Source organism: Pan paniscus, chromosome 3 (genome assembly GCF_029289425.2).
Source record: "Pan paniscus chromosome 3, NHGRI_mPanPan1-v2.0_pri, whole genome shotgun sequence".
NCBI classification, from domain to species: Eukaryota; Metazoa; Chordata; class Mammalia; order Primates; family Hominidae; genus Pan; species Pan paniscus.
Genome location: NC_073252.2, coordinates 107054444 through 107081995, shown reverse-complemented (window position 1 = coordinate 107081995; position 27552 = coordinate 107054444). Strand labels below are relative to the sequence as shown.

At 35.8% G+C, this 27552-nt stretch overlaps 1 protein-coding gene across 6 annotated transcripts in view; it reads left to right on the top strand.

The window, feature by feature from the left end:
* Positions 1 to 27552, top strand: part of COL25A1 (collagen type XXV alpha 1 chain) — a 499684-nt gene that overhangs the window by 321684 nt on the left and 150448 nt on the right. For all 6 annotated transcript variants that reach the window (XM_055111699.2, XM_063603863.1, XM_055111701.2 and 3 more), the window contains 2 exons: positions 8387 to 8413; positions 8553 to 8579. In XM_055111699.2, the coding sequence (XP_054967674.1) occupies positions 8387 to 8413; positions 8553 to 8579 (54 nt within the window). The remainder of the gene's footprint in view (positions 1 to 8386; positions 8414 to 8552; positions 8580 to 27552) is intronic.

The window sequence follows — 27552 nt, the reverse complement described above, 5'->3', positions numbered from 1 at the left end:
ATGTTTGGTTTTTCTAAATGTTCTTTAGTGCTAGACCCACTAATTGCTTCCTTATGGCAGCTGCTTTTGATTTAAGACTGATCATGGGCACATATGACTATATGTGTTCAGGGCTCAGATGGACATCACAAAAAACCTTATAGTTATGATCTTACTGTGGAAAATGCCCAGATAATAATAGCCATAAAAATTTGTTTTCTAGTAAGTGAGGCTGGTTTTGATATTTTAAAAGTTTCTGTTTATACCCACCCCCTCTGCTTGGTCTCTTTTAATCTTCAGTGCACACTGAAAGGTGTAAAGTCTGAAGCTATAAATCTGTTTATAGCTATAATTCCCTTCCCTGGCTTAGCAGAGTTTGACACTATAATAAACACGGTTCTTCTGCAGCGACATTGAATCTGGTTCTTCTATAATGCTTTATATGTTGCTGTTTTGAACACTGAGAGTTTTATTGCATTCTTTTCTTTCTGGGCCTTTCAATTCAGCAAGAACTGGTTGGGCACCTACTCTATGCTACGGGTGACTAGGTGGTTCTAGGGCCTGACGTTTAGTCTATTTTAATCATAAAAGTAATGTGGTTAAAACTACGACCAAGTTTATTTGTTTTGTTTGGTAATAGTTCCTTAACGATAGAGGTAGACTATATTAGACCTTCCTATTCTCGAAATATTTTCACCATCCCCCCAGGACATTTCCCAAGGCATTTTCTTTTGGTTTAGGAAATCAATTGTATTTCTTTTTTGTTTTGTGTGTGTGTGTGTGTGTGTGTGTTTTGAGACAGAGCCTCACTCTGTTGCCCAGGCTGGAGTGCAGTGGCACGATCTCAGCTCACTGCAAGCTCCGCCTCTTTGGTTCAAGCGATTCTCCTGCCTCAGCCTCCTGAGTAGCTGGGATTACAGGCGCATGCCACCACGCCTGGCTAATTTTTGTATTTTTAGTAGAGACGAGGTTTCACCATGTTGGTCAGGCTGGTCTCGAACTCCTGACCTTGTGATCTGCCTGCCTCAGCCTCCTAAAGTGCTGCGTGAGCCACCGCGCCTAGCCAGGAAGTTGATTGTATTTCTTTATCCTCAAGTCAAGTATCTGAAAAATAAATTTTATGTTTATGATAATTAAAATATTGTGTGTACTTGATAATTACTATTATATTATTGGTAGGGCAGGCATTTTATAAATTGCTTCATGTATAATATTTTATTTTAGCCAAACAGCGGGCATTATTTTCCCCATTTTAAGATTAAGAAATTGTGGAACAAGGAGATTAATTAACCATTTAAAGATCACACAGGTGATTGCAGCCAGGATTTCAATCTGCATCGGTTTGACTCCAAAACTTGAGCTCTTAACCGCCAAGATATGTTATTTCATGTACTGCATTTTAAAGTAACTCTCAAATTATACTTTCACTTTTTTTTAACTTTTTTACTGAAGCATTTAAAAAGATATTAAACACAAGTATCCACACACAGAATTTATCTATACTTACATACGGGAACTCCTATGATTTTACATCAGTTTTTTCAGAAAAAGTTATTTTAACTTTAAAATTTTCACATTTGTAGTTCAAGTTATTTGCCAAGTTGAAAGTCTATAAAACAACTTAGTGGTTTGAAGAAGAAATGTCTCTAAAAAATGTGTGCCAGTAAAACAGAAAACTATGTATGAGTTTAAGGTGAAAGTAAATACTCGAAAGAACACATGTTCACATTCTAGTTGGAGGTAAACCTGTACTACATAAAACACTTTTTTTCAGAAGTAGGGTGGATGTATCCTCACCTAAATACCTAGGATCCCTATTTTTCAAGTAAAACACTAGATTTTCAATTGTTAATACTATTTGCAATGTGGTTTTCTGCAGTTTTAGAGACCTGTTAAGAAACTGTGGTACCAAATTCAGTTTCCTTGTAAGTGTGGGGATTGAGTATGTGTGTCATTGGCACTGTGAGTCAAGTTCATCATGCAATTTAGGGAGTAGGCAGTAGAATTGAAGCTTCTATCCTAGTTGTACAAGAGAAAAACGGGATATTCCGCTTCCTCCCTGTGAGACTGTGAACATCGATGTTTGCTTGTGCCTGAGCACATCAGAAAGAAGACCCACATCAGACGTGCAGTGACCATTGAGGTAGTGCTGTGCTCCTAGAGGACGGCTTGTACAGCAGACTATCTTCTTTATCTTTAAAAGAGTAGGAAACTTGTGGAGTTTAAAATAGAGTAATTCCATATTCAGTTTACAGTTGAAAAAGTAGAGGAAAGAAAATGTGATAAAGGTTTCCTCTATTCAGAAGTTAACATGGAAGAATTGTGGTTTCTGAGGGGAGGCAGTTATGACTACCTCTGTGCTGCTTCTGCTCAATGGTGATGATAGAGAATGTTTTCTCTCTCCTCAGCTATTTCCAATTAGGCCAGCCAAAGCTGCCAACACTGTGGATTTGAAATATAACACTAAAACCAGATTTAAACTCTATTTGATTCACTTGGCTGCGGAACTGCTGTGTTTATCTACGTTGAACCAGCTTAGGCCAATGCGTGTCTGCAAATACACTAAATTGTGAACCTTGAAATGAGTAGGACTTGTTAAAACATGTTGACACCTGTCAGTGGCCCCCATGTCCAGTCAGTTAACTAGTATTGTTGATTTGTACTTGAGAAATGTCTCCTGAATCTAGAACTCTCCCTGTGCCTCCACTAGCACAACCGTAATTCAAAGCTTTACCATCTCTCTTTTGGACCAAGGCAACTACTTCCTAAGAATCCCGAACACCCCGTGTTCTCAGAGTTCCACAAAACAGAGCACACTTCATCTCCGCACTCCTTGTTACATTGATGACAGAATCCAGCTCAAACGCCTGAGTGTGATTAACCAGCCTTTTAAAATCTCTTTCCTGCTATTTTCTATCTCCACTCCCCACATGTTCTTACCACCCTGAACTCCTTTCTCTGACAGAGTGGTATTTTCTCACAACTGGGCATGTGCATCCCTTCACCCCCGGCGTGCTTCGCTCCTCCTCCCTCCATCCCCTTATTCCTGGATATCTTTCAAGAGCCAGTTCCAATAGCATCTTTTCAACTCCAGCTCTCCCACCTCTTTCTGCTCTGTAGTCCCACAACACAGTATTTAGTCCACTGATTGTGATTATATTTACATGTCCCTCCTCCAGACTCAGAGTACATCGCCTGGCTGATAGTGAGCCAGAAATTCTTAGAGAATGAAGCTTGCTTGTCCTCATATTTCTACAGCAATGAATAGATTAATCAGAAAAGGTTTTGTTATATTTCATGAATAAAAATAAACTTATATATTCTTTCCTGGGATAGAAGTCATAACCCCGTTCTTATTCCAGGCACTCGGGCTGCCAAGAATTCCCAGCATTTGCTCCTTTTCCACTTTTTTCTACCTCAAGCAGAATTTAATTTTGTTTTCATGATTGTCATCTTTTAAAAACTATTCCTGCCTTAGTTTTTTCCAGTTCAAAGCAAATATAATTTACAGTTCCAGTAAATAAAAAACCATGATTGGGTTACTCCAGGCCTATGAATATGTCTCTCTTTTCCAGCTGTACTTCCATTACTGTTATGTAGATTGAAATTCAATATTTTCCTGAATGTCATTCATTGTGCCTCTCTTTGTTTTTAGTTTGGTTTTATCATTTAATTGAAATAGACAATAGAGCATAGGAAAAAAGCTAAAACCTTAGTTACTTAAACGGAAGTAGATTTGAGGAGACTTAAATTGGTATAGGCCAAAACCCACATTAAAGGCTTTTTACAAATAGAAGGGTGGTTCTTGCAAACTCTGAATGTAAAGCCGTTTGAACAGGGGCTAATTTTAAGTTTGCCACAGAAATTTAGAAATCCTTTGGTAGGAAGTTAATAACATTCCAACAATGCCCTAAAATAAATGTTCTAATTACTAACAACACTAATAAATAAAAACTTTATTAGCACCCTTAAGTACTTATTAATGTAATTAACTTTAGGATTAATTACATACAACTAATTCAAAAGATCATTTCAAATATTCCTACTTATTTATTAAAGTGGGGCTTATAAAAGATCTGACTATTGGATTCTAGACCAAACCAGGACAAGAGTCCCCAAAAGGGCCTTCTATAGAGCTGTGACTCACTGTTCACTTCCCTATGACTGCTAATTTTACCATCTTTCCTTTCCATTGACCCTAACCTTGTTGGAGCAACAAAGTTTTATCTTCAAATAGTTACCAACCAGCCATTGATACTGTCACCTGAACAATAAATATGTCTACTAAATATTAGATTGTTGAGCTTGGTTTAGTTGGAAACAGCAATGTGCCATTGAAAAATAATTTGTAATTCAAATAGCCATTAATTTTTATTGCTGCCTATCCTTTAGTTAATACTAGTTAGCTTTTTTAATGCTAAAGATAAAAAAAAAATTAATACCCCAATTTTAATTTTAAAGGGTAATGTTCAAATAAACCTTTCTTTCATTTGTAATTTTTTGACTTAGAAAAGAAGTATGGCTTCTAAATTTTGGAAATATTATACTATCTGTGTTTACTAAGGTAGCCCACTTTGTTCTGCAAATTCAACCCATATTTTCAGTGAAGAGGGTCCAATTCAGAAGGAAGAGTGGGATTTCAGTCAGAGCAGAAGAAAACACCTGCTGTTAATCCAAGTGCACAAGTCGGGGCCGGAGTGTCCGAAGCAGCCACTGCAGCTGTGCATGGAGGTTGACCTCGGCTTTGCTTCTGTCCTAAGCTGGCAGGTGCCAGGACGCCATACTGTCTGCTCAGAAACACCATCTTTTGAGGCAGCAATATTTATTGCTCAATTGTAGATGCAAATTAAGCATCCTTGCTCACGGCAAGTTGGCTAAAGAACTCTAGTTGATACGTGGATTTGGCATGAGTAATTGGACTTTGAGGAAAAGGGTTGTCTCTGTTCCTCACTGTCAAATAACTTCACAAAAACTTTGTCCTTAAAGATGCTGTGTAACCTAACAAGGTGCCTTAAGAGGACTGATACAATGGGAGATGTGTCATCTGAAATCTCACTGGCAAAAGCAAACAAAAGTTTAAAGAGAAACCTGGGAAGGGGGTGGATATGGAGGCTGGGGAGGTGTCCATAGTAACAGTTGACCTTGATGTAGCTGAGTTTTCTAGATGTCATTTTTTCTTAATGCTACTATGTGGAAACTGTTTGCCTTAGACACTAGGCTATTTAGCTTCTCCAGGACAGGGACCATGTCTTTCTAAATCAGCCTTTCCCAACATATATGTTCCACCAGTGCTTACAGTGTTGCCACACTGTATAGACATTCAACAAATGTGTGTAAAAATCAAAATAAAGTTAACTAACATGCTACTTAAATCAAGACTAGAACCTCAATTGTATTTTTTAAATTTGGTCATATCCTCTCATTATTCTTTTCTTTGGCTTTCATCTGCCCCACCACAAATAAAATCCTACTTGTATAACCTTAGTAAGCATTTTGCATGTGTTAAAAATAATTGAATAAAGTCCTTAAACTTAATTTTCCACAGATGAACACACAGACTGTACTCACTAATTACTAGTTGATTCATGGAAAATAATAAAAATGTTAAAAATTTATTGAAAACAAAAATAATATTTTCTCTTTCCTCTTTTAACTTGCAAAATGATTTTGGGGGTAAGAGATAAAAAGGTTTTATAAAGTTGATTTCCATTATCTTAGTCCCCTCTGCCCCTCCTCACTCCTCCTCTATTCCCCTTTCTCTCATTTTGAACTTGAGACGCTGGGACTAGTGTCTGTGACACTGTGGAAAATGCACTGGGGAGGCATTTTAGATGGCGCTTGTTGAAGGCAGGCACCAGATAGGTATCCTTCTTTCTGAGACTCTAGTTCCAGAGCTGTGTTCCAATACTTTGTGTCAAAACCTCTGCATTTAAAGTCACACATACTGGGTTAAAGTCCTTTCTAACTCACAAGAAGCCTAACATTGATAGTCTTTGAGTTTCATTTTTGGCATCTGTAAAAGGATTATCATAATACTTATCTCATTGGATTGTGGAAAAGATTAAATGCAATAACAGGTGAAAAAGTTTCTTGTCAATGGTAAAAGATACAAAGTATAGGACATGATGTAGTTATTAGTAATTTTATGGTAATTTCACAGCTGTTACCAGAAGGGCCACACTGAGAATGGGAATTTGGCGCAGTTACTCTGTAGCTGGTACTTAGCAAAAGGAAATGTTTTGGAAGGTGGAGCATTGCTACGTTCCCACCTGCAGTGACATAGCAGCCTCCACTGGCACCTAGGATGGGGTACTTTGCTAGAACCTGGGCCTGTTTCCTGTCCAGCCTTGTCCTTTTTCCTCAGCCCTGCTGAAAATGGAGGTGAGAGAAGGTGACTCTGAAATGCTCCAGCTCCTCAGGTGGGCTGAAACCAAAACATGATTTTATCTTTAAGAGCTAGAAAATGTATCAGTGCCTCTAGAATTAGTATTTCTGTTCAAAGGTAAGGAAAGTCTCAATGAGGCCCAGGAATAGACAGCTGCCCAACAAAATAGAAATTCCTGTAAAGAGCCACATACGTAGCATCACTTAACTTATGACAAAGGTAATACTGTACTATAATGGGGAAAAGGTACATTTTCAAGAAATGGTGTTTGGTTAATTTGATATCCACATTTTTAAAAAGCATCTTGACTTTTACCTCACATCATACACAATCAGTTCTTAATAAATTCAGATTTAAATATGGAAGATAATGAAGTTTTTGGCTTTTAAAATAAACTTTAGCTAAAAAAAATAGCTTCTAAAATAAAATGGAAAGCCCTCTTTATGACATTGAAGTAGGCAAAGATTTCTTAACTGGAATATAAAAAGGGACAACTATAAAGAATAAAAAATGTTAAATTGAGTTTTATTAAAATTAATAACTCAGAGGTGTTCATCAAAAACACCTCTAAGAGAATGTAAAGGCAGTAAACAAAGTGGGAAAACATATTTGCAGTAAATATATCTGACAAAAGACTCATTCAAAATATATAAATAACTCTACATCTACCTACATACATATGTACAATATATAATATATAATAGATAAAGAACTCTAGCAAATCAACAGGACAATTCAGTAGGCCAAGGACAAAAGGTATGAAGAGACACTTTATGAAAAAGGATGTAAAATGGTCAATAAGTGTATTAAAAGGGAGTTCAATTTACTAATCACTGGGTAAATACATACTAAAACATGATGTGAAATTACTACATCACCACCAGAATGCCTAAAATGAAAAAGATAGAAAATATCAAGTATTGGTAATATGGGGCAACTGAAATTCTATACATCGCTGATGGGGCTTAAATTGTTAAGAATCACTTTGAAAAACCATTTGGCAGCATCTACTAAAACCGAACATATGTATAGTCTGTAACCTAACAGTTCCTTTTCTAGATATACACCCAGCAGAAATGAATATACATTTTCACAAAAGACGTGAATTACTATGTTCATAGCACTTTTTTTGGAGACAGTCTTGCTCTGTTGTCCAGGCTGGAGTGCAGTGGCACAATCTCAGCTCACCTCAACCTCCACCTCCCAGGTTCAAGCGATTCTCCTGCCTCAGCCTCCCAAGTAGCTGGGATCACAGGCATGCGCCACCACACCCAGCTAATTTTTGTATTTTTAGTAGAGATGTGGTTTCAACCATGTTGGCCAGGCTGGTCTTGAACTCCTGACCTAAGGTGATCCACCCGCTTTGGCCTCCCCAAGTGCTGGGATTACAGGCATGAGCCACTGCGCCTGGCCATAGCGTATTTTTATAATAGCCAAGACCTAGAAACTCCTGGAAACAAATGGCTGCCAACACTAGAATGAATAAGTAAATGATGATATAGTCATACAGTGGAGTATTATAAAGCAGTAAGAACAATCTACAACTACACACAAAATTATGGATGAATTTCATACTAATTAAGCAAAAGAGGCCGGACTCTATGATTTTATGTACATGAAGTACAAAAACAGACAAGCTAATCTATATTGTCAGGGGTCAGAATAGTGGTTACTGTTGGTAGAGGGTGGTGACAAGGAAATGTCCCAACAGGAGCTTCTAACTTGCAGGTAATGTTCTATTTCTTTAACTGGGTTCTACTTGCATACATGTGCTGAGTTTGTGAAAATTTATTGAGCATATTATGTACTTATGACATATGTACAGGTATACATGCACAAACATATATGGTTATATGTTTCACATTCTAATATGATTATAGTTTAGAAACCAAAATTTCTTGAGAAACCTCATTGACAGCTATCTCTGTATTCTTTGAATGAATTTTTCAACTAACCTGGCTGATCTATTCAGTTTACAATATCTTTTTTTAATTAAAATTTTTTTCTCTTTCTTTTTTTCAGGGCCCTCCTGGTCCAAAAGGTGATAAGGTAAGAAAATGCATACCAGAAATAAAGTTAGTGGAGATCCATATTGGCGTGACCTATACTGTGTTACATTTTGATCTTTTTAATGAACATCATGTATAAATTTTGGCTAAAACTGTTATCTCACCTTTCTATTCTACAGGGAGAACAAGGTGATCAGGGACCTAGGGTAAGTTGTGCTCTACCTATCTTGGGCGGAAAATTAGTTTCTAACTCCAAGTTTATTGAATGAAAGTACCCCAGCTTCATAACTGCCTTTGTGCCACATGGTTCAGTAATGGCTGGCAAAAATACCATACCACTTGTAAGTGAAAAAAACCTGATTAACGATTTGGATGTATTCTGTTGCATTATCTTTACTTGATGCCTATAAATAGAAAATTCTACAATAATTAGACATATTGAGTAAGGGCCAGAATCACTTCTAAGAATCAATAGCAGCCACCTTTCCCGTGACTATTGAGTCCTTCAGATTTGCATGAATTGTTTCGCAACATAGAGGCCATATGGATTTCTATTGAATTTGGCCTTTTGCTGCAGTTAAACCTTACGTGCTATTGCATAAATGTTTTTTTACAGATAAAATTATCAGTGCATTTTACATATTTGTTCTTTGCCATAAGTTTGCATGATACTTATTTGAATTTCTAGTTTTTATAGATTTTTAAGCAGATAAAAGGTGTAATACAATTTAGCATTGCAGGTAGGAGGGAGCATTCTTTTAAGCTTCTCAGATGTGGCCCTTTTAACCATTATAACACAATGGTGAATGCTTTGTTGTTACCTTGGTAGTGCCAAGTCCTCTACTTCACATCTGTGCCTTATTACCCAAATGTTCAGACATACTGTTTCAATGATGTAGTGGCTCCGTTCAACATACCTCTCAATTTTCTCATGTCACTATGCACAAAAGCAAGTATTTGGTTGAATAGAGTAATTTTTTTACAGTGGAAAGGCTCATTTAAAACTTTCAGGTTGAAAAAAGAAACTATGTAGGTCTTTCTGTAAAATTCACTGTGCTTAGTTACTTATTAAATGCATTTATACTGCATAGAGATATTTTTGCAAAAGATGCAGTTGATGCAAACTTGAAAGGTTTGTAGTTGTATTATCTTCTCATGTTTCTTAAACTGGACAGAAGTTATGCTATGATTTATTATACTTTCCCTTTTGTTCTTCAGTCACTTCTTCATATAGAAATACTGATTATGCTTCACAGCATTTTGTTTCTCGTGGCAGTTACTCTGGCTGATGACTAGCTTCAAGCCAAATGCTCATTTTAGGAGATTAAACACCACGTTATCCACTGTCATGGATGTGAATAAAATAAGACTCTCATAACCTTAAGTGATTAGAATACAGCCATTTGCTCTGTATGTGGTGATTATTTCACATGACATGTCTCCTCATATCAAGTATCATTTCTTTCTACACGCAATATCAAAATCACTCAACTTCCCCTTTCCAGGTAAGAGGGAAACTGTTTCCATTCTGAGAAATCTTCTTTTGGCAAAGGAAGTGAAGGGTGGTTCACAGCTTAGCTGTCATCAGTATGCATGCAGTCCTCATTTTCAAAAAGGTGTGTTCGCTTTCATCGTTACGAAGAGTGATGATTGATTGTAAAGCTAGGCCAAATTTTCAGGATGAAACCTGAAACCATCTGAAATTCACCTGGTTTCATGTTGCATTACAAACTAAGACTTGGACCAGGTTCCTTGAAAGTTTGGCCAAAGTTCATGAACTACTTCGACAAACCCAGACTGCCTTTCATACAGATTTCAGCCAGTTTTCACACTGAGTGGGGCCAAGTTTCACTCAATTCAGAGCCCATTTAGCATTTCAGGTGGAAAGTGGCAAAAAGTGATCTCATTTTCCTCTGTATTTTGCTTTGTATTGAAGGAATTTGGATTGAATTCCTAATATAGGATGAATCTTCATGGGTACGAATCTAAATGTCCTGGAAGGTAGAGGTGAAATAGAATGAGAACCCACTGACTTGCCTGTCTTTTCTCAGATTCCAAGCAGGTCTCATTCAGTGCTCTTAGAATTTTATAAACATTACTATCTAGTAAGATAGTATTAGCTACATATTAGGAAATTGATCATATCAAGATAGTAAGATGAAGGTTCTATATTTCAAAAAACATCAAAAGCAAGAACTGGAAAAGTTTCCAATTTTAATGAAAATTAATATTACCCACATTCTCTATTTAGGCACGGTATTCTTGCTGACGATGACCAAAGGCTCTCTTTTTTTTAAATGTAGAGTTTGTATTCCAATACCCTGTCCATTTTCATCCTGTTGCAGATTTTGAATTACGCTTTTTACCATTTGTTTCCAATAGTTTATTTCTTCCCATAAATAACAACGTGAACTCCAAACTCCATCATGTCAGCTCTTTGTCAGGTGAATTTCCATCATGAGACCTATATCATTTTCTTGAATATTTGGAAGTTTTAACTCTTTGACTCCCCAAGTGTCCAGTGGGAATAAATTAAGCCATAAGAGGTAAATCGAAGCTGGAAAAACTTGAAGATCATATAGAAATTAAGAATGTGCGACTATTTTTAAGTACTTGGACATATATTCAGCAGTATATATTGAGCAGCTACCATCTTTAAGATACTGTGCTTAATACTATAGACACAATAAATGTGTCCACTTATCTCTCTCTTCTACTAACCACCAAATTCAACTTACTTTCATGTTCTTGATTACTTCAGTGGCTTTCCAATGAATCTTTCTATTTCCACTCTTAACCTTGTATAATCCATTTTCTACACAGCAGGCAGAGAGATCACTTGACATTGTAAATTAGATCATGTTACTCCTGTGTAAAACTTTAGAATGAAATCCAACCTGCTGTGCTTAGCTCTTGCCTATCCTCACCAGTTCATCTCACACTAGTCTTCCCTCCACCTACGACACTCAGCCACACACTGTCCTCCATATCCTCTTCAGACACACTGCACTTTCACCCAACTCAACAGCTTTCCATTTGCCCTCTTCTGGTCTTCTTGTGATTGGGTTCTTCTTATCATTGAAACTTCATCTCAAATATCACCTCCTCTGAGAGAACTTCTCTAACTACTCAATCTAAACCAGAGATTATTCTATCTTGTTTATGTATTTACTTGCTCATTATCTATAAAGTATGCCCCCCTCCCTCCTTAGGTCCTATATTCCATAAAAGCAAGGTTCTTCTCTGTCTTGTTCATACCCCTTCACATAGAATAGTGAAGATTCAATAAATATTTGTTGAATGTATGAATAAAATATTGTTATATCATTATGGCCCTCAAGAAGCTGATAATTTCATGGGTACCTGAGTAAGAAAACTGTGTGGTTATATGTTATATGCCTCAAATAGATATACCAAGAGGTGCTAGAAAAGTGAAAATTCTTTCATTTTAAATGAGCACTGGCAACTGTGGAAGAGGTGACACTTGAGCTAGAACTTGATAAATTGGTAATCTTTAGGAGGATACACTGAAGAGCAAGGCAGTACATATTCCAGGAAGAGGAAATAGTATAAACAATATTATCCAAGTAGAAAATGGCAGGATTTAGTTAAAGAACAATAATATTCCATTTGTGATTTTTAAAAATGTGGTATACACAATGGAATACTATTTAACCTTAAAAAAGAAGGGAATCTTTTCATTTGCCACAGCATGGATGAACCTGAAGGACATTATGTTAAGTGAAATAAGGCAGGTACAGAAAGATAAATAACTGCATGATCTCACTTATATGTGGAATTTTAAAAAGTTGAATACATAGAAGTAGAGCATTTAATGGTGGTGACCCATGGCTGATGGGGAGGGTTTTAGGAGATGTTGGTCAAAGGATACAAACTTTCAGTTAGATAAGAGGAATAAGTTGAACAGATCTACTGTACAGCAATGTGACCACAGTTAATAACAATATATTGTATTCTTGAAAATTGCTGAGAGTACATTGTGTTCTCACCAAAAAAGATAAGGATGTGAGGTAATACAAATGTTAATTAGCCTGATATAGCCATCGCATGATGTATACATATTTCAAAACAACATATGTAACAATATATATATAATTTATATTTGTCAATTAAAAGTAAGTTTTAAAAAGGACCCTAAAAAATAATATTCCATTTGCCAATAAGTAGGTTAAGTAAAATATTGTGTCATATAGATGGAAAATTTTGGATTGAAGTTATATTATGGAGCATTTTGAATGTCTAGCGTGGTAGGCATTAGAGAGCCATTGAGAATTCTGAGTAATCTGTGCTTATCTTATTTTGAGACTATCTGTGCTTATTACCAAATGTTCTTTATAAAAATATTTTAGAGGCCAGATGCAGTGGCTCACCGCTGTAATCACAGCACTTTGGGAGGCTGAGGTAGGCAGATCACCTGAGGTCAGGAGTTTAAGACTAGCCTGGCCATCATAGTGAAACCCCATCTCTACTAAAAATACAAAGAGTAGCCAGGCGTGGTGGCGAGTGCCTGTAATCCCAGCTACTTGGGAGGCTGAGGCAGGAGAATCACTTGAACCTGGTAGGTGGAGGTTGCAGTGAGCCAAGATAGCACGATTGCACTCCAACCTGGGCAACAGAATGAGACTTGGGCTCAAAATAATTATTTTATATATATATATATATATATTTGGTGGTAGTATCTGCTATAGAATACAATTGGAAGAGACTGAAAGCAGGGTGACCAAGTAGACCAGGAAAGTATGTCACTCATTTAGGACAAAGTCATAAGAATCTAGGCTGTACAGACAATGTCCAGTCCTCAGTGGAGAGGTAAGCGGAAAGGATGAGCTGACTTAGCATGGAACATCAGGTATCATTGGAGGCAAGGACACATACTGAGTAGAAAGGTCAGTGTCAGAGTAGAATTTCAGTGGGGGTTAGGGAGAGAGGTGGAGTGGGAGGTGGTAAGTTGATGAACTAAGAAAGAGATTCCAAAGTGGTCACCAAAATACGGACAAAAGCTCCAATTTCACCATGAAAGCTAGGATATGAGTTTATTATTCTCACATAAAAAGAAGTTTGGAGAAGGCAGTTGATAGTGTTATTTATATAATTAAATGGTGTTACTGTTGATTCAATGATGTTACTAAGTCTGTGAATCTCTTGGCCTTGTCTCATGATTGCAAGAAGCCTGCTTCAAGTCCAACCATTGCATCTAGGCGTATATCAGCAGGAAGGATAGAGAGGGAAGAGTCTGAATCAAGAAAGCAACATTTTCCCTATGAACTTCTTAGTAGACTTCTGGTCATGTCTCATTGGCTAGGTTGTGTCACACAGTCATCCAAAAGCTGGAAGGGACAAGGGGAATAGGGCTGAAAGGGAACTTAGGTCATCCAACCAATAAGGTTTACCACAAGTGCCAAGCAAACACCTGAGTAGACAAAGAGGGAAATCAGGGCTGACACTGACAGAGGAGCATTTGGTGAGAGAGAAGTCTTGAGGACACTTGAACAAGTGTCCCTATTCAGCTGACACTGAGGACCTGTGACCCTGGAGTTGTAGTCAAGTTGAAGTTTTTTAAAAAAGCAGTCAGGAAGTGAAATGGAAAGATGCTGAGGTGAAAATTCAAGACCAGTCTTGAAGCCAATTGGATGTAGGGGATGAAGTTGAAAAAGAAGACAAAGATAGAGCTAAAGTTTCTGGCTTGATGCTTGATAAAATAGGTCAGAAGAAAGTTGGGAGGATAAGTGAGAAGATGGATTTTAATTATGTTGAATTCGTGATCTTGATGAGATATTTCATTGGAATAGTGTAACAAACAGAAACATGAGACTAGAATTCTGAGGCAGTGCCATAACTGGAGGTAACTGTTACACAGCTGAACTATCACAGAGGGAGAATTGAAATCCTGGAATTAGAAACATGGTAGGCAAAAGAGTAAGAAGAGTTACTGCCCTAGAATAGAGTCTTTAAAAATACTCACACTTACGGAGTGGGATGAGGAAGGAAGTAGTGTCAGCAAAAGAGAGAGCATTTGAAGGTAGAAGCAGGACACTGCATTGTGTGAACACCACACACAAAACTACTTAAAAAAAAAAAAAAAAGAGTGGCCAGTATAACATTCTGAATAAAAAGAGAGCCTCAGGGATGAGGTCTTTCAAAAGCCTTTGGATTTGCTGTTTTGGAGTCATGGGCTATTAAAGGAATATCTTTTGTTAAGTAGTGAGAGTGGAAGTCAGATTGCAAGAAGTTAAAAGGTAATGGTAGGAAAGTTGACTGTCTTTGAATACAGTTGATGGCATATGATTTAATGCAGGAGAAAGTGGGCTAACTTTTCAGCATTAACTTTCTTTCAGTATACATTGAACCAATTTCAGGCCTACAGTTTTAGGTGTAATATAATAACCACAAATATCATTTGGTTTTATTCTACGAGGCACTGAGTGTTAGATTTCCACAAATGAATGCATCCTGACATAAGAATTGTACTTCCCGCCTTGATTCTTGGGGAGATGTCATTGCAGATTTGCCACTAATCTTTAATTCATTCTTCCAAACACTGCATTTCATTAGGCCTTTAGGCTTAGGGTCGGGATGGTGCTTTATCTGTGCTGTCAGTCACCACGCGTAGAGTATCCGGGCGCAAAGAGATAATTGGTTCTCTTTATTTCATCCTCATAGCTTTGTATTGCAAAGTTTTGAGGCTATGACTTTACCTTGTATTTAAGTAGAGATTACACAACCTGCTGAAAGGAAGTTGTCGGGGATTCCTAGGTTGAATAAGAAAGTTGGACTAGGAAATAAGACCTCACATAATAATTATAATTGCCTATAGCTTAGTCTTACAACTTGCTGGATACTTTTCTAGGTAAGTTGCATACATCATCTCTAAGCCTTACTATAGTGCAGAGAGATAGATTATCAGGGAGGAAAACGGGAAAAGTAGATGCAGTCGAGTAAAATGATTATCCACATGGGCTGAAGTCAGGCTGGACAGGGATCAAATTCTAACTCTATCTATGATTATGATCAGGATTAATAAAGTAGTATATGAAAAAATCTGTAATAAGCTCTCAACAAACCATACCTGATTTTTCTTCCCATATTTCGTATGAGGAATATGGGGTAAAGTAACTTGCCCAAGTTGACATAATTTGTAAGTGGTAGAAATGGGATTTAAACCTGGCTTTCTCAGCTTCTAGTTTGTGCTGTTTTCAGTGAACAAGACTGCTTCCCTATCAATAAGGTAGTTGTTATAAAGTCATCAACATTAATGTGAAATGATAGGGGTTACAGAAATATCTGTGTTTGAAATAATAACAATAAGGATACTTTAATTGAGTTCCTAAAATACGCCAATCACTCTATGATGTCACACCTTATTTCAACAACCCTATGAAATACTTACTTTTATTATTCTCATTTAATGGATGAGGAAACCAAGACTTAGAAAATTTAAATATTTTGTCCAAAATAATAATCACTCACTGGCAGAACCAGAATTTGAACCTAGGTATTTACAGATTACATTTTCCATGTATTCTTTCATTTATCCTGTAAAGTAATGCTGTGAGTTAGTAGAACACGTATTAATAAAACGTTTCTTTCTTTTTCTTTCTTTCTTTTTTTTTCTTTCTTTCCTCTCTTTCTTTCTTTCTCTCTCTTTTCTTTCTTTCTTTTTCTCTCTTTCTCTCTTTCCTTTTTCCCTTCCACTCCCTTCCTTCCTTTTCTTCCTTTCTTTTCTTTTTTTCTTTTCTTTTCTTTACTTTTCTTTCTTTTCTTTTAAGACAGGGTCTCACTCTGTTGCCAGGCTGGAATGCAGTGCCACAATCACGGCTCACTGCAGCCTCAACCTCCCAAGGCTCAGGTGATCCTCCTGCCTCAGTCCCCCGAATAGCTGGGACTACAGGCACACACTACCATGCCCAGCTATTTTTTTTAATTTTTAGTAGAGACAGGGTTTCATCATGTTGCCCAGGCTGGCCTCGAACTCCTGGACTCAAGTGATGTGCCTACCTCAGCCTACCCTGAGTGCTGGGATTACAGGTGCGAGCCACTGCGCATGGCCAACTTTATTATGATTTTTTATTTTTCTGGTGAGGATTGAACTCAAGCAGATTAAGTGACTTGTTCAAGTTCTTTTACATACATTTACCAAAAGACAGTGTTGGGACTCAACGCCAATTTCAAATCCTGCTATCTTTCTACAATATCAAGCTGCCTCCAGATTGCTGCTAGGAACCCTTTCAACTTGAAAATCCCAGGCCTCTGTGAATAAGATTGAAAAAGCTGGGGAACACAAGCACAAATAGGTGGATATTTTTTCTTTGTAATTATGATAGACTCAGTTTATGCAGGCCACACACTGTCAACCCAACAGAAAACATATGAAGGGATGAATGGCCATATAGTAATACCCCCCAAAACATAAGTGAATGAATGATCACCACATAGAAATACCCTAGAAACTGTATGTCACTGAGTAATACCTTAGAACTCACTATATGGAGCAAAGAGAGGCAGGGCAATGTTGGCCCCCCTCCAAGGATTGTAAGAACACCCAATTACCTTGTTATAATACAGATTTTACTTCTCAACTCAATAGCACCTATTCGAAAATTGTATATATTATCACACCAGTCTTAAAAATTTTTTAAAAAGAAAATTGCATATCAAGATCTTGCTTATACTTGCTATTAGTAATCGTTTCTTCAGGATAACCAGATGGATGAAGTTTGTTTTCTGCTCTTCATAATGCTGAGTTTGCATAACCTATAAGCTATGTTGTTGTTCCACTTTTATTCTAAGTCCCTCTTTGCAAAAAAATGAACTTCATTTCTTTATCAGTAACAGAACTTCAGTGTCAACTGTAAAAGTCTCAAGACTTTTAATGCTTCTCCCGTTGTCATCTACACCCACTACTGCTACCGCTGTCTCTCTTCATCATTAAAGAGGGCTTTTTGTTTGCCCAGTTCATAAGAGCCTCTGCCCTCATCATGAACCATAGCCCTGGAATCACAGTGACACCCAGGGCTTTGATGATAATGGCTCATATTTCTTTTCTCTATCTTAGTGACTTAAAAACATAGCCTTAAAAATAAGCAAAGCTGTTGTAATGTTTAATAATGACTTTTTAAAATGGAATACTATGTTTTTCTGAAATTGTGGCAAATTTATTAATCAAACTTAGGCAATAAAATGAAGAAACGTCATGAAGTTATCTTTTGATTATATATTAATCTTCTAATCAGTTGGTTACTATCACCTTGCCAAATAACACAGAGTCCTGATAAATAGGAGATTTAGTGGTTATTGGTCTCGACATCATCAGCCAACAGCTGGTTTTAAATGAGTCCTAAGCTCTCACAGTTTCAATAAGCCACCCAGGAGCTCTGCTTCACATTTTCATAAAATTCCTTTCTCCTTCTAGTGTATTCGAGTAAATTTTCATAACAGCTGGGACTATGCAAAACTGATAGCATCTTAAAAACATCTTTGGCAAGACAGATTAAGTTCCAGAAAAGGAAAGCATTTAGAAGTTTATTTTATTATCTTAACCTTTGTTGACTTGAATGATTAAACAGATTTTTTGGCTCTGCTAAAACATTTAGGCCTGGATATTAATTTGATGTCCTTATTTGTTTAACCCTTGCCTTTCTCTGTAGCCTTAATGAATATACTACTCATTGGGTACTGAATGTATTGCCTGAGAAAAGGGAATGGATATAACACAATGGAAAGAAATAAATTATGAGAAAATTATTTTAACACTTTCCAGATTCAGAAGCTGGCATGGAAACAGTAAGCTCATTAAGATTTGCACATGTTCTTATCATAGGGATTTTCTAATCAGAATTCTCTTTTGAGTGTTCTGTGTCATACTTCAACCCACTAAAAAGTTGTTGCATTGAATTGAACCCAGGAATATTTGTAAATTTGCCCTAATATCGGTCAATTTAGAAAGTAAATTATTTTTTACAAACAATGGTAGATGTGTTGACAATATTTCCTTGGAATTCAGTGTTGTAAATTTTATTTCAGTGTTAGTGGTTGAATGGCTGGGCTCATCAAATATGAAAAAAAGAGAGATTTGGAAAGGATGAGGAATAATGGCTCTACCTATATTATGTCACTTTAAATCTTGTATATATGTCCTTAAAAGATTATGTAAGTAAATCTATCCCTACTGAATAAATATAATAATTCAGTTGAGTAAACTTTTACACAAAATATATGAAAGTAAGAAGGAACATTTTGCAAAATGCTTATATATATAAAATAGTATAGTAGTGAAATGCCTGAGATGTGAGCCTTTAACTGAAAATTCTATTAATGACCACAGAGATATTAAAATCAAAACCAAAGCCAAAATCCAATCCTAAGCACATCCTCTGACAAGAAATTCTGGAAAATGATACCAACCAGTTTAAATAACGATTGGATTTCCTTTTTGTCTTTTGAGTACAGTGACCTTCATATGTAAATAATTATTTGATTATTTACATTATTTATTTTAATTAATTTTATTATTTACTATTTATTAATTTATTAATTTAATATTCACATTATTTAATTATTTAATTAAATTATTCACATTGTTTAATTATGATATTATTTACATATGATATGTAAATAATTATTTCCGTTTTATGGAGTAAAGAGATTTCATTTGTCCACACTTTTGTGCTTATTGTTCATGTAAACTGCAATATTCTTCTTACTTTTTCATGTGACATATATCCCTGGATGTATGCCTTATCTTTTCAGGCTTAGGGGCACTATTTCACATTTTTCTTCAAATTAAGTAGAATGACATATTTTAATCGAAAGAGAATATATTTGTATATGTATATATTTAATATTATTCCATTTATATTTCTTTTGTTGGGATTTTTACAAGTGCTGCTTTTTATAAAATATTGGTTACATAATTTAAAGACTTCCTTGATAAGTAATATATAATAATCCTCTCTCAAACATGAAACTATACAGAAGGTTTTATTCTTTGTCTTATATTTAAGCAAGCTTTTTTACTTGAATCCAAATATAAGATTTTTAGATTTATTAATTCATGTAATGTAGAGCCATGAGTTGCACTAACGCCTACAATGGAAGCATATGCTAAAATGTGAAGGTCGATTTGGGGTTGATGACTTTCAATATTATATAGAGAATGTAAGGCTTTTAGTAAATATACTAAAACCTGTATTTGAAATGGACAAAAAAAATCCAATTTATACTTTAGCTGGTAATACCCATGAATAATGAACATATTGTGGATAGAAAATACAGCAATTTATAAACAATTTACACTAACAAAATTGAACATTATTACCACCATTATTTTTGTATCACTCCCTAATATAGAATTATAGTTGCAACTGGAAATATTTGAAGTGAATTAACCAAATAGAAGTCAAGAAAGCATAAAACAGCAGATTTTAATGGTGCATCACGATTTACAGAAGGGACTGGAGGGCAGGATTATATTTTTGATTCTTCCCTTCAGAATGGGTGGAATAATGGCTTATGCATTGACAGATGATGTTCAGGAACTGTTCTGTTCCTGTAGGTCTGAACGAGATGGGTCTCTGGAAAGTCATTTAATGCCAGACAGCAGCATCCTTTCATAAGCATACCTGCACTAATGTGTCCAGCAGCCCCCTGTAGCAGACACAGCCTGTAAATCACAATTGGCGAACAAGACTGGCTTTGTAGGAAAAGGATGTCGGTTGCAAGGCCCTACTTCAAATGTAATTCTACAGTGACTTTGGGGGAGTGAGGAAGGTTTGCTTTTCATCTCTTAGAAGCCAGTTAAACTTTGCTTGAAAAATGTTGATATTGAGAGAAACCTTTATTGATCACTAGTGGGTTTTATTAGCACAAATGAGTTATTTAACACAAACGTAGAGAGACAAATAGTAATCATCATCATAATAATAACAATACTGTTGGTTTTACAGTTCCACATACCAAGAACTTCCGGGCATTCTTATCATGCTTTATAAGCTTGTGAATTTAGCACGAATCTGGTTGACAAAAGAGTCAGTGATGGAAAGGTAGTATCAAAAACCTCCAGTGTAGCATTCCAAACCATCAAAGAACTGGTTACATAGGATACTCTTTTCAGTACAGGTATTTTAGTCAGCTTCAGGCCTAAAGTAATTCCTTATAATTAAGAATTAAGGGCCGGGTGCAGTGGCTCACACCTGTAATCCCAGCATTTTGGGAGGCCGAGGCGGGTGGATCATGAGGTCAGGAGATCAAGACCATCCTAGCCAACATGGTGAAACACTGTCTCTACTGAAAATACAAAAACTGGCTGGGTGTAGCGCCTATAGTCCCAGCTACTTGGGAGGCTGAGGCAGGAGAATCGCTTGAACCCGGGAGGTGGAGGTTGCAGTGAGTCGAGATCCCGCCACTGCACTCCATCCTGGGTGACAGAGCGAGACTCCGTCTCAAAAAAAAAAAAAAAAAAAAAAAAAAGAATCGAGGTAGAGGAATGGTGGTGGAAAACAAAAAGAGAGAGAGAAATTGCCATGGCAGAGTGAGAGTGCTGTCCTGGCTTGAAGCCTGTGGAATGCAACGGGAAATGGCAGGAACTAACCGTAACATTAGGAAGGACAAGAGAACAACAGGTGGTAATTCCTGTCTCATTTGCCATGTCTTCAAAAGAACATGTCAGCCTGAATATTCTGTTTATTGGCAGGGGAAGAAAAATCTAAGGGAGATACAATCAAATTTTTAATTAAGAATACATTCAGTTGTTTTCAAAAATATTTTTATTCCTTTGGCCTTTCATCAGGCTTATTATTTTTAGAGGCTGACTTAATTTACTTAGACTATTAAAATTGTGGCCCAATCTTGAAATTTCTTGCCAAAATCTTGACCTTGTCATCATTGAAAGGAAGCCATCACTTTGTTATATTTCTGGGACTGCTAAAGGGAAATTCTTCCACTGGTGAGGTAGGAAGTACAGAATGAAGGAAGTGACTGAGGGAGTGATGCCCAAACACAACACAACACAGCACAACACAACACAACACAACACAACACAACACAACAACAGAACAGAACAGAACAGAACAGAACAGGAGAACCTTCTGAGATGTGCCTTAGTTTGAAGTTGCATATGCTGTAATCATATGCGACTGAAAACTAAGTGGCAAATCTTGCAAAAGACAATCAAAATAATACATTTTGGATTGCTTTTTGCAAGATTTATGAATTACTTCTTATATTAAGAATTATCAAACACTTGCCTTTTATAGCCAGTTGTTTAAAATATTGTACTGTATCTCATTCCATATGCTAGTGTGTGAACGTATTTCAGTTCTCACTGATAGGAATTAGTCTATCTCTAGGTATATTTTATATACACATCTCTGTGTGTGAATACTTACTCATAATTACACTCACCAATAATGTCTTTATGAAGCAGAGTTGCCCATAAATACAGATTCTCCACATATGCAAGATCTAAACATGCACAAATATGAACCTATTCTTGTTTATACTCTGATTCCTGTTAAGAAAAGATAGGTGAATGTTCAAAGCAATCTATGAAGCTTTTTAGATTAACTTGATATATCTTCCTTAGCTTTTTGCACAAAAATTGTTAAGCTCCTCATCTTCTAATTAATTGTTTTTTAAAAAGTATTTTTCTATTCAGTGTAGCATTTCAGGATTAAAGAGAATGTAAATTAACAATAATTTAGTGCTAGAGGTTTCTGCTTGCATACCTTAACATGCAAGGAAATCATTCTTAATATTTCTTTGCAAAGTGAGATGGAAGCAAGCACAGTGGAAGTTCTTGATGATCGCATCAAAGACTGGCTCTGACTTCCAAATAGAGTCCACACACGTTTTCAAGATAATCTTGAAAAGCAAATATTTACCTTGACTTCGAGTTTAGAGAAAACTTGGAGACTAATTCAAGAGGCAGATGACTTTTCTTAGATATATCTTTTCTTTCTATTTCGTAGTGGTTGAAGAAGATGGTTCTAGAATGCCAGCACCAAAGCTTCCTTTTAGGAATGTAAACTTCTAGATACAAAGGGGGCTCTAACGTAGTCCTTGAATTTAACAGAAGTTATAGCAGCACTTTGTAATTTTTCAGCCTTGATTCTTCCCTATCCTCAGTTCATTTTTTATCCTACTGAACTGTGCTTTGAGAACATAGCATTGAAAAGATTTTAAACCACTGGCATAATTTTATCTCATGTTTTGAACATCAAAAATTACTGTATTTTGTCTTTGGTAACATGGCTTATATGCATGATATGGTAGAAAGCCACTAGCTACAATTTAACCATTTTTATTAATGTTTTACATTTCTTTGGTGGTATATCTGTTTTTTAAAAAATGTGTAATATATTTGACAATCACTATAATTTTGATGATGAAAAGAATAGTAAGGAATATGTTGTCTTTGAACAATCTCTTTTTCTTTCTCTGCCAAATGGATAACTACTATGTTTGTGTTAAGAGCTTTACCCCACTACACACATTATTTCATTTTCTGGCATAGATAAACACATTATTTCTATGTTGACAAAGTGAATTTTCTGAAGGATCTTCTATATTAGGAAACTCTAGAATACAACATTATGAAGCCATTCTATTTTTGCTGCCTTTTTTAATAAGTTCAGTACAAAATCACTTTTCAGTCTTGCAACCTTTTCTTTAGTAGTCATTTGCAATTATTCAAAAATTTTATAAAAGGAAATGAATTTTGAGGAGTTTCAGGAAGAGGGGAATATCTGGAGATCTATTAGACTTTTTGGATTTGTTCAGAAAGCTAATGTAGAGATTTACAACTTCACCCTTCATTTTACATTTTTAGGCAGAAAAGTCAAACAAAATTGAATTGGAGAAAGCTTGCTATGTCACCAGTACAATGTTGAATGTTAGTGCTGTAACTCTATACTGGTCTGTGGTATTACTTCCACTTTGGAGCCATGTACTTCTAATAAAATGTGTCAGAGAAGAATGCAAAGTTTGAGTCATTGTATCTACCCAGAATTGTATATTATAACTGTTACAATAAGTCAAGATTTTTAGAATGTGTCAAATGTAATGGCATGTGCCAACAGGGTTGTAGTTTGAGAAACTGTCACAACTTATATGGAATTTCTTTTTAGGGTAGAGACTGACACCTTTGGTTGTAGTGGGGAAAAGGAATTCAATGTCTTTATTTTTTCCTATTACTGGAATGTGTTCACTATTTGGTGCAATCTTCCTTCTATATTTTAAATTAGTAATTCACAAAGGAGCAGATTAGAGGCTGCAAACTGGTAACCTGTGAACCAGATTTTGGTAGTAGATACATTTCATTTTTCTTTCCCAGATTAGTTGCTAATATTGGGCAATTTCATATAAATCTTATTTAAAAATTTCTCTTGAGAAATTTAAAAAGCTGGCACCATTGAGTTTACCTTCCTTTATAAGGAAGGTTGGCTGAAGGTGAATGGAGTCTGTCTGCTTTAGGTAGGACATGCATTTTGGATTATCCCCTGTGACACCCAACCTGTTCCATTTACTTACATATGTATGCAGTTTCTGTTGGCATTGGAGTTTGCAATACCTGGATTAGATATTAAGATGATTTTGCTTTTGATGTTATGATGACAGAGTCCATCAAAATATACAAACACATAGATCACAAAACAATTATGAATCATTTACTTTCTAGAAAAAAAGGCTATAATAGTGCCTTTAACATAATTACATACTGTTTATTTTAAAATTTATCAAATTATTTTTATACTTGTGGTTTTCAGTCTGTGGTAGTGTAGAATTTTTATTAGTATACCAGTCTGCTCAAAGATTAAAATTAGTGTAGTTTAAACTTGATAGTTTTACATCAAGATTCCAGCAGAATTTATGTTATCTTCAAGATTTTTTGTTTAAAATATAAATTATAGAATAACAGAATTTTTAGAAAGTTAGCACAGTTGTAGATAGAATAACCATCGTTAAGTAACATGTAAATAATGTTAAAAAGATGAATTTTAGTCTTTTAATTGCATATGTTTAAAATTAGAAACATAGGAGACTTTGAGGGGGAGAATTTCAGAGTCACTCCTTTAAGGAAAAATGGGACTCTAAATTTCAGAATTTTCTAGAGGTTTTTTTTTAAAAAAATGTTGGTTTATTACCTAAGATGATCTAGCTTAGATATCTTATATAGGTCATTGCCAAAGTTCATGGATATTTAGAATCATATCATATTTAGTTGCATATGTTTTCATTGTTGGACCCAAATAATTTCATTTATAATACTAGTCCATATACTTCTAGAAACACCCATGTTTTAAGTTATTATATATATTTTCTGGGTTTTCTTTGTGCAGTTGGGTTAATGGAACATTTTCCCTTATAAATATTTCTAACAAAATTGCCCTGTTGAGGCACCAAAGAGGAACAAGATCATGAATTGTTTGGAGTTGCCCCTTATGGTTGTATTGACAAATCTTAAGAGGAAGAAGTGATTTGGGTCAGTATTATTTGATTCTTTTTTCTTTGTGTCCACCTTGATATAAAAATAAATTGAAAGTTAATTTATCTGAGTGCAATAAATATAGAATTTAATGAGATCGTCCAAAAGTTAAAAAATAAAAAAGATAACATAAATAGAATCCTATATGGTAGATTATATTTCCTTTTATGGGAAAGAGTTGAATGCATCTGAATTTTTTTTCTTATAGTGTTTTAAACTATTGGGTAATATAAGAGGTCACATTTTGCTTTTTATTAGAATTAAAAATGGTTTGACAGTGCCAGAAAGGCTTTCTAGATAAACGTTAGTTGTCCTATTTTAAAAGAGTGATGAGGGGGAAGATAATATGGATGAGAGAAATTCACTTGCTGCCTCATCAAACCTTTTCTTATAACTGCAAAACAAGCCCACTTCACCCATTTAGACAATCGGCCCTGCCAGCTAATTACCTAAAAACTTCTACAGGGTGTCCTAGGCTGAGTTTTATTCAAACATTTTCAGTGACAAGGAACTCACTCTTTTAAAAAGCAGACTATTCTAATCATAGACAGTTCTAAGATTACAAAATAATTCAATCATTCATTCAACAAATATTTATTGTTCCTTCTTTTGAATCAACATCTACCGTTTTCTACTTCCCATACATTTAGTTTCAGTCCTGTCTTCTGAACTAATTATTCTTCCACATGACTATCCTTCAGTGGTTTATAGAAACACTGAAGCTCATGGGTGAAATGAACCTTAAAGCTCTTCCATTACTGGTTACATTCTTTGACAGTGATGGCCCAGCCTAAACTGAATACACCATGTGGTGGTGGTGGTGGTTCTGCTCTGTGCTCTCCCTTCAGTTTTCAGCCTGTTTAAAATAACTCTCACGTCCCATCTCATCTTCTCCTGCTCCAAGCCCATCTTCTTCATCCAGTCCTCATGTGAACAGTTAACTCTTACCGTCCTGGTTCTGTATTCATGCTTCTATGTCCTCCTTAAAGGATAATGTATAGAAAGCAAACACATTTATCCAGGTGGGCCTGGATAAATGTGTTTGGGATAAAACCTACCTGTGTATGTGTCTGTTTATGTTAATACAGTCTGGAATTAGATGAGCTTGAAATAACATTGGCAGCCATATCATATATTAATGTATAAATTTACCGACTTAAATTCTAAAAATTTTTTTACTGTTACTGTTAGCTCCTCAATCATGTATTTATGTAACTTGTTTATTGGATTCACACACCATTACTTTCTTTTATTCCATATTAGTATACCACTCTCATCATTCCATCCTGTTGAGGTCCCCTCCGGATTCTGATTCTGCAATCCAACAAACATTACATTTCTTCTTCTTTCCCATTTCCTGGAGATTTGAGATATAGATGTAGAAACAGACATTCATGTAGAGACAAAAATCATTCCCGCACCCAAAGTTTGAGAAGACTGTTTCATTAATACATATATTGAGGCTGGGTGTGGTGGCTCATGCCTGTAATCCCAGCACTTTGGGAGGCCAAAGCAGGTGGATCACCTGAGGTCAGGAGTTCGAGACCAGTCTGGCCAACATGGTGAAACCCCGTCTCTACTAAAAATACAAAAATTAGCTGGGTGCCGTGGCACGCACCTGTAATCCCAGCTACTCGGGAGGCTGAGGCAGGAGAATCGCTTGAACCTGGGAGGCGGAGTTTGCAGTGAGCAAAGATTGCGCCATTGCACTCCAGTCTGGGAGGTAAGAGCAAAATTCTGTCTCAAAAACAAACAAACAAAAATAACATGTATTAAACGGATCAGTCCTGAGGTCCTGAACTGTGTGACTGGTTAAGTATTATTATCTGTGTAGATTGTTCAACCAGTTATAAATCCATTCTTGTCATTGATTTTCAGTTCAGATTTCTCAATATAGAATCTAAGGATAATATAAGAAACCTCGGCATACCACTTGCTGAAATCCAGTTACATATGTGCATCCGCCTACTAATAACCCTTTTAAAAAACTAAATAAAGTTAGTATTCTGTTATAAATTTTCACCAACAATCCTTTTAATAATATATTCTCATCTTAACTTAGGTCAATACAAATTTTAGCAATCTGTATATACTTCACAGAGCTACCTTTTTCTCTCTTCTATTTCTTCTTGCACTTTTCACAGTTCCCAAAAAAATGATACGAATGGTTGAATAATTTTTTTTTGGCAAATGCTCAGTATTTTGAAAGCTGTTTATTCGGCTAAAACACATTTATATTTGCAAAGTTTTCATTAGTAATCTCTTCACTTTTCTTGGCATTTAATACACCAGTATTTGTGGCAATGTTTAATTCAAACAACTATTTTTTTTTCTGTTTGACAGAGAATTAGAAGCTAAATAGGAACTGGTTGCTACTGCTTTCTTCTATCAACTATTCACATTTTATTGTCAGTTGACTGAAAAAATAGATCTATTATTTTATTATGCTTCTCTGTCTGAATCTAACGGAATATACTCTTTTTGTTGCCCTTAGAAATTCCTCCCAGTCTTCATGGAGCCCAAGTGCTCCTGACACAGATCATAATGTTCCATGCTACTCTTCTGTGTTAATCCTTGGATTGACTTTCACTTCCTTTTTTATTTCCTTCCTTATTTGTAATTAAGATATTCATAAAGAAGGAAATCCTACAAAGAATAGGAGAGGGGAAGGGAAGTCC